General features: G+C 37.0%; 1 protein-coding gene and 1 pseudogene across 1 annotated transcript; one reads left to right on the plus strand and one right to left on the minus strand.

Moving 5' to 3' along the window:
• Positions 1-12,495, plus strand: part of LOC143572629 (putative boron transporter 7) — a 32,271-nt pseudogene that overhangs the window by 10,116 nt on the left and 9,660 nt on the right.
• LOC143572623 (tyrosine decarboxylase 1-like) lies at positions 1,390-3,058 on the minus strand. Its single transcript, XM_077057731.1, has one exon. The coding sequence runs from the start codon at positions 3,020-3,022 to the stop codon at positions 1,526-1,528; it is 1,497 nt and encodes a 498-aa protein (XP_076913846.1). The 5' UTR covers positions 3,023-3,058; the 3' UTR covers positions 1,390-1,525.

Genomic DNA, 12,495 nt, shown 5'->3' on the forward strand with positions numbered 1-12,495 from the left:
CTTTGTGCGTTGGTTGTTGCTAGGATTGTTAATTCTTAGGAAAATGAGGGAAGTCATTGGCATCTAGGTTCGAGGCATGCTTGAAGCACACTAAAACAACAATCTTTTCTTTAAACATGGTTTTTTTGTTTTATGTTGTTTTTTAGTTATTTTATGTGTTCTTTTTAATATGCTAACATGAATAAGAGTTTTGGTTACGCAAGTACTTCATTTGGCTACTTGTGTTGCGTGTTTATATAAATAACAGTCTGGCGGCATCTTATTGGTGAGAACAATTTTTAAATTTGTTTTAGTTCAAATGTAACGAAAACTGATTGAATGCCAATTTTGTAACAAATGTGACGGAAACCGGCCGGATTCACATAGACTCACGCCTTTTGTTTTAGTTCAGAAACCAAAATAAACTTGACGAAAAACCGACCAAATTTGGGTAGACGCCACATCGTCGGGGATCGATAACGGTCTTGTTTACCAACACTCGAGTTTTGTCAACCAACGCCACCCCATCGGGCCACCTCATTTTTTTATTTTTATTTTTATTTATGGATTTAGTTCCGGTACAATATCGCATGTAACCGATACGACCTAATTCACTTTGACTTACCGCCTCAACGCTTAGGTTTTACCACCGCCCGAATTTTACCAACCTGCTCCGGCGCAACGCGCCGGGTTAAACCCTGGTAGATATATAAAGGAGAAGTTTGGTACCGCTAACTAAGTGGCGACACCAAACTTCTACATACCACTTTGATTTTTTTTTTGTATTGGTAGTATTGCGAACATAATGAAAACCGACATAACGTCAATTTTTGTTCATGTAACGAAAACAGACTGAATTCGTGTAAACTCACTGCATCAACGTCCGGGACTGGAAATGCTAGGTTTTTTATGCCATTTGGTTTTTTTGTTTTATTTCCGGTACCATAATAAAAGTAACGAAAACCGACCGGATGCCAGTTTTCTTTTTTATTTTTTGTTTTAGTGCCTGAACCATAACGAAGGAGAAGAAACCGACCAAATTCGCATAATGTCACTGCCTTTTGTTTTAGTTCCAGTACCACCGTAACGAAAACCGATCAACTGTCATTTTTGTTTTAGTTCTGGTATCGTAAGAAACCAACTGGATTCACGTCGACTAATCATCTCAACGCTCGAGACTGACAACGCTTGAGTTTTACCACCACCAGATTTTACCGACTTGCCCGACGCAACACGCTGGGTAAATTCATAGTTTACTATATTAATCTGTTATGTGTAAATGAAAAGCATTTAATTTTGGTTAAACTCATGTGTTCGGTTCATTTATGGTTTGTTTAATCAGAAACCTACATTTTTGGATTCTTATATGTTGTTCACAACTTTTGGATCATTACGTGATAATTCGACACATGATTATTTGAACGACAAAATCACATTATTTTATATATATTCAATACTAGATCCATTTGAAAAACACTACACGAAAAGCAAGAGAATTTGAGTACAAATTACTGTAGTGGTGCAACTTATTTAATATTGGCATATATTAGGTAATAGCTAGCAAACGACTTGCATGCTCTTGCACCATGTCCCATAGCATATTAACATGCTTCTCCTCAACAAGGGTTGCACCAATTGCAACCCGAATCACGTAGACTCCTATCACCGCATGCGTCATGTAAACTAAACCCGACCCATTTAACGATTCCAAGAGAGACTGCGTCAAACGATTAGAATCTTCATCGCTACTATCGTTAGCCAAAGGCGACACCCTAAAACACACGGTCGCAAAGTTTCTAGGAACCACAACTTCAAATCTCTTGTCAGTTAACAAAAGTGCTTCAAAATGCTCAGCCAATTTCACATGTTTCCTTATAATTTCTCGTAGGCCGGTCACTCCATGGCTTCTTATCACCATCCATAACTTCATGGCTCTAAACCGACGACTAAGCGCAATCTGCCAGTCTTTGTAGTCCACCACTTCCTTAGTATCACTTGCATTATTCTTCAACAGTTCAGGATCACTAGAAAGAGCCTTTGTAAGATCGGTTCGATCTTTAACCCAAAGACAACAACAATCTAAAGTGGTCAAGAACCATTTGTGCGGGTTAAAACTGAAGGAGCTTGCGCCTTCTACCCCATCAAGAAAGTGACGAAACTCTGGGCATATGCATGCGCTTCCCGCGTAAGCAGCATCCACATGAACCCACATATGGAATCGTTTCGCAATCTCACTCAAGCTATACAACGGATCCACTGCCGTCGTTGGTGTTGTCCCTAATGTGAGACACACGTATAGTGGGATCAAACCGGCTTTAACATCCGCTTCAATCGCCTTTAATAATGCATCCGGAGACAATTGAAAATTCATGGACTTCTTCGTTTGGACTGTTCGAACGTTGTTCGGACTAATGCCAACAACTTGACAAGATTTTTGAAGAGAAAAATGTGTCTGGTCAGAGCAATAAACAACAAGCTTACACAAAGCTTCTCTTGTTGTCCCAAATTGATTTAACTTATTCTCTCTAGCAGCAATGAGTGTGCACACAAAGCTTTCACATGTACTCCCATGAATGACACCCCCTCCACCACTCGAAAACGAGAACGATTTAGGAAGTTGAAGAAGCTTCAAAAGCCACTCCATGACAACCATCTCGAGCTCGGTGGCAGCAGGAGAAGCCAACCAGTTAAACCCTACGGTGTTAAACCCGCTAAGAAGCATTTCGCCTAGAAAGTTTCCGGTGCTTCCATTCGACTGGAAATAACCGAAGAAACCCGGACTTTGCCAATGGGTTATGCCTGGAATGATATGTTTTTGAACATCTTGCAGTATGGCTTCAATGGGGTCGGGTTGCGATGGCGCTGATTCGGGCATTGTTTTTGTGAGATAGCCGGGTTCGACTTGGCTACACACGGGATATTTTTCGATGTTGGAGTAGTAATCGGCTAAGAAATCAACCACCAAATGGGCTTGTCTCCTGAACTCCTCAGGGTCTAAAGGGTTCGTCATGCTAATTGCTTCAACAACATTGCAGCTACCCATTTTGTTACAAGGTAAATAAATATTAATATTATTTGTGTTTATTATATTTTATATGAGACATAGGGCTTTTATATAGACAATCGGATTCATGTATTTACAATTTTAATAAATGCCACACGGTTTTATCAGCAAGGCCAAACTCACTAGCTACCACACAATTTCAAAGAAGTTTTCATCTTTCATATTTTTGGACACGTTTTTTTTAGTGATACATATTAAAAACATGACGAACTAGTATATAGAAATGTCGGCCGGTTTTATTATTAGACAATCCGTGGGGTATATATTTGAAGACGTTTTCAGCCAAAGTTTTTGATTTGGCGTTTTGTATATAATGTTCATGGCTAAGCGTTTCGTGATAGAGAGGTAGAGAGAGAAGGAGGGGAAAGAAGTTTCTTCTAGACAGTTTCTCACTATACCTTATTTTTGCAAAAGGTTGAAAAAACTTACTGGACGCCACATGACGAAACATATCATGGTCTTTTATATTTAAAGGTATATTTCATTTTTTAATCCCCAATAGGGAGCGAGAAAAAGTGTTAGATATGCTCTAGCAAACATGTAGAGGAAACTAAAATAATAGAAAATTCATTGTGAAGTCATAATTTGTTTCAAATGTAAACAAGTATTGGTATACTTAATTATAATAAAACAGGTATTCGAAAAAATCAATCAATTTTTAATAGATTTTATAATGGTTTTTTAGAGTTTTAGCTGGCCATATACGAGTCAACCATTTAATTACTCGATTGTTGATCACCCAAGATTTTCTTAACTTGGTAAAGATAAATTTATATTTGTTGTATTGGAAAAGCGAAAATCAAATAAGAGAATGAGTATTGAATTCAATTAACCACTATAATTTATTCTTTCTAAATGATTATTAAGGGTTAATTATCTTTTCGTGACAGTCATTATCTCAAGAACCTCATTATAGTTTTAACGCTTGCAAGTGCGAGGCATCATTAATTATACGTGACTCAGCCAAACCCAGGCCGAAACTTCTAATGGCGCGCGATTTAATCCGATTTAACACATCTACTATGTGTATACGCCAAACAAAATTATTATTACAGCAAAATGAATTTTGGGATCAAACTCGTAACAAAAGTTCTCGTGGTCAGGATAAAACCCAAACTAATAACAATGCATAGATAATAAGAAAACTCGATCTGGTCATATAAAGAATCCTTAGATCTAATACCACCCAAACTTTTTTGAGCCTTTCTTTTCTTCTAACAAACTAATAGTTGGAGGATATTGATAGAAGTATGATTACGTGAGAGGAGAAAAAATGAATGAGTGAATATTATTAAAACGTTTGCCTTGTTTATATATTGGTTTAAAGTTAATTAACTTTCGTTTAACTGATTTTAAATTTCATCACAGCCAAGGAAGGTAGGGATATTAGCTTAGAGGCCGGAGATGGAACGGATACCGGTTTCAATCACCTTAGCGAGGTGCAACGTAGTAATTGAATGGTATGGTGTCCGGTGTGTAGGGAAGCGAACGAAACCGCGAAACATTTGTTGGTATCTTGCAAGTTTGCTCAAGCGGTATGCCATGGTTATTCAAGCGGCTTTTTCTACACGCGATATCTTGGAGTTACACATATCTTGGAGTTTGTTTAATGGTTGTTTGGTGACTTTAGAAGACAAGGAATGAAGTCGTTTTTTAGAGGAAACTGGCACATGTTAGGAATGTTTTAGGTGATATCAAGACGTTGAGCTTTTTGTGGATTAGTAATAGATCGAGGAATTCAAATTTTACTTAAGAGAGGTGGAGAACGTTTGATGTTTAATTGTATTATTTGTGGTAGAACTGAGAGTGTATTGGTTTGATGTTATACTTTTGCTAAACTAGCAACTTGCTGGTTTGGTTTTTGGCTAATAAACCTCTTGTTTGATCGTTCAAAAAAATCCATCACACTATTCCAAACCTTATCAATAGTTTTTATTGTTTTTTGGATTTACCGGGTATAATTATGGTTGATTTTAAGTATGTGAAAATATGTCACACAGGTAAAATTAATTAATTATAGCCAAGGTTGTAACTTAAGTGTTACTGTTTTCACATTGGTGTCCATACGTATATATACTTGGTTTGTATGGCACTAGACGTGCACAAATCGGGTAGTTTTAAAACCTGGGAACCGGGTATTTTTAGATCGGGTACAAAATGGGACCGGTTTCAATCAAGAACCGGGTAGCGACCGGACCCGACCCGGTGGAGTAATATGGGAACCCGGTTCCAGTAGGGTACGAACCGCGTCCGGTTTATACCCAAAAACCGGGTACACCGGGTTTTTTGAATTTTAAACAAAACTAACCATTAGGAACCGGTTTTTAACCATATATAACTTACACACATACTATAAATAGCTAGGTGGTGTGTAGAAATTGGTAAACCACTTTTAAAACTATAAAACACACTTTAAATCACAATTAAGCTTAAACCGGCAAAATCAATGGCAGGTAACGAGGATGTTGTTATAGTCATCGACACACCACGATGCCCCGAGGTTTGGGTTCATTATGATTTGTGTGTCATGACCGACTCACAAGATGCCGCGGTGCAAGTATTGTTCAAAGTTTTTGAAAGCGGAGTCAAGCTCCACGCTACGAAAGCATACCAATAAGTATTGTCGTAAGAAAAAAAGTTTGGATGCCAAGAAAGTGGAAGCGGGAGAGTCGTTCGGCTCTACAACTCAAGCACCTACCACTGCCGGTAACAACGCTTAATTGTTGTAGAGCATGGGAATAAAACAACGAACCTTGTTTGTTATTTTAAGTTGTTATCTTACTACTCTAATAAAAGGCTACTAAATTTTGTCACTTGTCAACCTCTCACCACTCCTCACATATTTTTACCCCTATTCACTAATTTAACCCATATTCACAAAAATGGTATTATTTCGGATCAACCCACCCAACTAATATTATCCAGATCCGGATATTATTCTATCCATTTGTTTCCCCTTCCAAATAAAAAAAACCCTACGTTACAGACCCTAAATCAGGTGTCGTGACCCCTCCGCTGTCAATCTGCCATTACTTCGTTGCCTTCTCCCTTATCTGATTAAACCTACGAGACCATTCATCTCCACCGCTGCTATCGCTCATCTCCACCGTTGCTTTACCAAAATCATTCAAGATACATTTGGTCAAAATATATAGTTGAATATCAAATAAAATTTACACACCATTATTTTTTATGGTACTTGGTTATTAAGAAACACATATCCGTTAATACTCGATATGCACACCACTAATTTTTATATAATTTTTATTTAACATATTATATATGTTTTTATAATAGTTATTAAATACATGAAAATAAACAGTAAAATAAGTAAATAGTTTATATTGTTTATACAATCGAATTTCAAAAGCGTGGTTTGCCTCATGCTCATCTGTGCTTATTTATGCACGCCGATCATAAGCTTCCCGATGTAGAACACGTTGATCCTTTTATTTATGCGGAGATTCCTGATAAGAATGAAGACCCTTAATTACATAACCTTTTGAGTGAATTGATGATTCACGGTCCATGTGGTGCCCATAATCCGACTTGCTCGTGCATGTTTGACAACAAATGTTCAAAAAATTTCCCAAAGAACTTTCGTGAGACAACATTTGTCGATTCACAAGGTTATCCCCTGTATAGAAGACGCGATTTTGATCAATTTGTTCAAAAAGAAGACATTCAATTAGATAACAAAAGTGTGGTCCCCTACAACAAGTACCTATTAAGACGATATCAAGCACACATTAATGTTGAATGGTGCAATCAGGCATCATCTATGAAGTATATGTTTAAATACATAAACACAGGACCTGATCGAGCTACTGTTTATTTTTCCAAAAACAACACACAAGCAAACGTGGAACAACCAGAAGTTAATGAGATCAAACAATTTTATGATTGTCGGTATTTATCTGCTTATGAGGCAGCCTGACGTATTTTCGGCTATGATGTCCATTACAAAATGCCTTCTGGTTACCCGACTACCTTTCCATCTTCCAGGACAACAACATGTAGTTTATGGTGCGGACGATGATCTTGATAATTTCTTGGACAAAGTTGAAAGTGTCTCCTCTTCCATATTTACTGCTTGGATGAAGTGCAACCAAAAGTATGCTAACGCGCGTAAAATGTCTTATGTTGAATTACCTACGTAATTTGTTTGGCATGCTCAACCCCGTCGTTGGGAACCAAGAAAATCAGGATTTTCCATAGGAAGAATTTATGTCGTGTCTCCTGCTTCTAGGGAAGCATACTTCTTACGAATTCTTTTAAGCATAGTTAAAGGTCTAAAATCGTTCGAATAAATCTGTACTGTTAACGGTCGTTTTCAACCTTCATTTAGAGACTTGTGTTACTCTTTTGGATTGTTAGAAGACGATCAAGAATACATTGAGGAAATTGAAGAGGCAAGCCATTCATCGTTGGGTCACGGAATACGCACGTTGGTCGCTACAATGTTGTCAACTGATAGCCTTTCTAGACCAGAGCATGTCTTAATAAATACTTGAAAATGGCATTCTGATGACATTCTTTACAACCAATGGTGTCTTTTAAAGTCACCATGTATTAATATTTTGGAAGTCAGTTTTACAATCTTTATATTTATATATAGTCGTTAATATTACCAAATTAATTTTTTATTCAATTTTCACAGAGTTATCGCTTCATGAAGATCAAATCAAGAACCTCACTTTATTTGAGATTGAAAAAAATCTTGTTGTGTAACAACTCAAGCTTAAGAAAATATCAAACCATGCATTTCCCGATGCCGAGTATATATCTATTGCATATAATAGTTTGATTCACGAAAAGTACCATACGATCATAACTTGCTTTTAGTAGAGTTCCAAACTCTATTTAATTCAATTACTCACGAGCAGAAAACTGTTTTTGATCGTATAATGATGGTTGTTCAGCGGAATAAAGGGGGTGTGTTCTTCATATATGGTTACGGTGGAACATGTAAAACATATTTATGGAAGACCATATCAACTGCCATAAGATCTAAAGGCAAAATCATCCTAACTGTTGCTTCAAGTGGAATTGCTTCGTTATTGTTAACCGGAGGTCGCACAACACATTCCAAGTTTCGTATTTCGAAAAATCTGAATGAGGATTCTACTTGCTACATGGATCCAAGCACAAATGAGGCACAATTATTAGAAAAAACCAAATTAATAATTTGGTACGAAGCTCCAATGGCTCACAAACATGGCTTTCAAGCTCTTGACGTGTCTTTAAAAGATGTTTTATCTTCTAATTTGCGATTTGGAGGAAAAGTTGTTGTATTTGGAGGAGACTTTTGACAAATCCTACCTATAGTTCAAAAGGGCACTAGACAAGAGATAGTAAACGCCTCTCTATGTTCTTCTTACATTTGGAGTGAATGCAATGTCTTGAGATTAATAAAAAAAAACTAAGGTTAACTATGGGTACGCCATCATCTGATGTTGAAGAAACCAAATTGTTTGCGAAATGGATTTTAGATATAGGTGAAGGTAATATTGGCGGTCCTAATGATGGTGGTGCAACGATAGACTTACCTGACTATCTAGTTATAAAAGATTTTGTTGATCCTATATCAAAATTTTTTGACTTTGTATATCCTGATATTCTACAGAATTACGAGAACCAACATTACTTTCATGATAGAGCCATACTTGCACCAACAAACAAAAATGTTTATGAGATTAATAATAGTTTGCTCAAATTTTTTCAGGTGATGAAGTTGAGTACTTAAGTTCAGATACCATATGTAGTTCTGAATATATCAATGACACTCTTGATACAACTTTGTACTCACCTGAACTGCTTAATGGTCTAATAATATCTGGACTACCAAACCACAAGCTTGTGCTAAAGATTGGTGTTCCTTTTATGCTCTTTAGAAATCATAACCAGAAAGAAGGCTTATGTAATGATACCCGACTACATATTATATCTTTAGGTACTCGTGTGGTTGAAGGAAAAATTATTTCTTGAACTAGCATTGGTCATAGATTTTTGATCCATAGATCGCCACTGACTCCATCAGACAACAAAATAGCATACAAATTTCAAAGACGACAATTTTCCCTTGCAGTATGTTTCGCAATGATGATAAACAAAACCAATGTCAATCATTATATAGGGCTGGTTTGTACTTAAAATAACCCGTGTTCTCACATGGACAACTATACGCCGCCTTGTCAAGAGGTACAAGCAGGTATGGGCTAAAGATTCTGATTCTTGATAAACAAGGTAATCTGACTAATACAACCACAAATGTTGTGTACAAGGAAATTTTTTCTTATTTGTAAAATACTTGGGTAAATTTTCTTTTGTAATTCATGTAATTTTAATGTAAGTTATAATTGTATTAACAATATATGATAATTGTGTTATTGATTGTATTTTGCATAATTTTTAAATATTAAAATTTTCATTAATTGCCCGTGTAATACACAGGCCTCAAACTAGTATTTAATATTGTTATGTTTTAAAATTTTTGTAATATGTTGTGTTTTTATAATAAAATGTTTGTCGTCATTGTAATCAAGTGAAAGAATAATAAAAAATAAAGCATGACTAATGAGAAATAAAACATGACTAATAATAAACAAAGCAAAACTAAAAAATTACTTGAAATTTGATCGACTGGTTCGTGTTACAAATTAAGTTACTAAAACAAATAAAAATTACAAGTCTTCAAACTCTTCTTTTTAGTCTTCGTCCTCATCTTTTTCACCACCCGACATCCTGGAAGAAATCCTTTCTTCCACCTCCTCATCATGAATTGGGTGCTTTAGTGGTATATATTTTGTCTTCAGAGTTTGTCTTGTGTTGTATACAATCCACCGCATCCAAATGATCCTTTAGGCAAATGCACACCTCTAGAGACTCGGAGTTAGTTTTGTTCTTCGCATCGATAATACCCTTCCACTAAGAGAAAAAACCGATTCCGAAGCTACCGTTGAAGCTTGTATGCTAAGCAAGTCACGAGTCATGGCGGATAGAATAGGAAATTAGTTTTGCTTTCCTTTCCACCAAGCCAAACTATCAATGTTGCGAATTTCATCGACCGTTGCACCCTCAACATAGTTTGCTCCACTATATCGATCAATTTCACGTGTTAGTGTGTTTCCCCTTTGCCGCTTAGTCGCCAACTCACGAACAACATTCATCAAATTTATAAGTTTTTCCTTGCACGGCTTAGTTTTTGTTGTTTGCCTCCCAAAGGACGACCTTGAGCTTGGACCATAAAGTTGAAAATAATGATCATAAGTTCTTGAAGGGATCTGTTGAAATTGTCCTTCGCTTCCATCGACAACCTTGGGCCGATCTTGTGCATACCCATGTTGTCATATATTTCCTCGATCAATTTATCAACCTCGTTAACATTCCAATAGGGGTTTAAAGCGCCAGCACAAGTAAACATCGGCGGTATGTTTTCATATTATTTTAGGAACTTTTCCTTCATTACCTTAACAATATCATTGAAAAGTTCGTTCTTCTCCTTAAACTCTCTAAAATTCAAGGAGATGTTGTACAATTCTTGCAACACCTAACAAATAGTGGGATAATAAACCCCCCGATAACTTAGTTTTTGCGGTTTTGAAAACATCAAGATACTCCAAGAAATAACCGACATTTACCCAAACACGGTTGGGAAGCAAATCGGCCTCACACCTATCAACAAGAGTGTTATGAAAACTTTGTAATGTTTCCCGTTGGGCAAAAGCACACTTGAGAATATGACAAGTTGATTTCCAACAGGTTGGAACGTCCCAATTCAGCCCCAAATATTTTATTCAACCGATTTGCAATAGTTTTTATATTCAAGATGACTTCTTTTACCACTTTTGAAAACATCTTGTAACATAAATCTAAAGCAAGTCAAACCGAGTCTCATGTTTTCAATGCCGAGACCTTGTTGAACAACCAAATTGATAATATGTGCAACACATCGAACATGAAAAAAATTCCCGTAACAAGGTGATAAATATTTTATGATAAATTTTTCTACCGCCTTTGTATTGTTTGTTGCGTTATCAAACGGCATCGAAAATATTTTGTTTTCAACTTATAAGTCGTTATTACCTCATCTACAATTTCAACAATTTATTGGCGGTATGTGGGTACGGGAAGTTTTAAAAGCGATAGTGCGTTTCATCAATTGCTAAGACACCGGATCAACCCAATAAGCGGTGACACAAATGTAGGATTCCGGTAACTTGTGTGGTGCTGACCAAACATCACTAGTTAAACTCACACTCGCTTGTAAAGTTTGAAAAAGGTCGATTAAATAATTCTTTGCACACTCCCACAATTTGATACAATGACGACTAAGGGTAGTACGACTTACATGTGTGTATCACGGTTGTAGAGTTTCTCGAATCATGGCCGTCAACTCGGGGTTGTCAAAGTGGTGAAACAGCAAACCTTGTTGAATAACGAACTTTGCCATTCTATCATGAACCCGGTTCATGTTGTAACGAAAGAGTGTACCATCTTGACCTAATTCGACTTGGTCCGTTGCGGGAACTTCTTTCAAGACCCTGCAAATTTTTTTTCGATGTGCTTTTTTAAAGTCGAGTTAGAATCTTGCTTTAAGAAAGTGCCACAAAATTTGCAACGAGCCTTAACGTTACCATTGATCAACTCAACCAAATCTCAATTCTTCCATACATCTTCGTTGCGGGTATGCTTGAGGACCCGCATAACTTCGGGGTCTTCTTAAACACGAAGCAGGTCAATAAAAACGGATGTAGAAGCCTTCTTGTTAGGCTTGTTGGTGATTGCCATAGTAACAACTAAGAAGTGGTGGAAGTGAAAAAAAACGAAGGCGTAGGTTGGTCGGGGTTGTAACTAAGTGTAAACCGAGAAGTATTTTTAGTGTTTTTGAGTTTGGTGGTAAAACAATGGATAACAAATCAATTTATATGGTTCATGGACATAAAAAACCGGTTCCACGGCTCTTTTTTGAGCTGCGGCATCATTTATTGTCCAATACCGGCTGAATCGGTTATTCCGGGTAGGAACTGGAACCAGGTTGGAACCGGAACCTGGTAGACCAGGTACGACCCGATTTGGGAACTAATATGAGGAACCGGGTAGGACTTGGAACTGGTTCCGGGTCGGGTCCATCGGTGCGGGTCCGGAACCGGTTATTTTATGCATGTCTATATGGCACCACGAGTTTTATTTTTTTTCAAACTAGTAGGTTTTATCATTCAAACTAGTAGGTTTTATCAAATGAGAGTGGGTTTTAGGTGACTGACAAAAGTGTTAATGAGTTTTAGGTGTTCTTCTATCTGAGATTGAGGAACTGATCTAATGGCACGCCAAGTCGCCAGTGACGTGTAAGTTAGAGATGACTGGATCCGCAATCTGAGATGGAGGGATCCAAGATTCATCCCTTGCGTCACATGAGAGCTTAACATGAAATCTTCCATCTGAGATGAACG

The sequence above is a fragment of the Bidens hawaiensis genome, unplaced genomic scaffold (genome assembly GCF_021521415.1).
Source record: "Bidens hawaiensis isolate Kalapana, Puna unplaced genomic scaffold, B.hawaiensis_p1.1 tig00025981_1, whole genome shotgun sequence".
Taxonomy (NCBI): Eukaryota; Viridiplantae; Streptophyta; class Magnoliopsida; order Asterales; family Asteraceae; genus Bidens; species Bidens hawaiensis.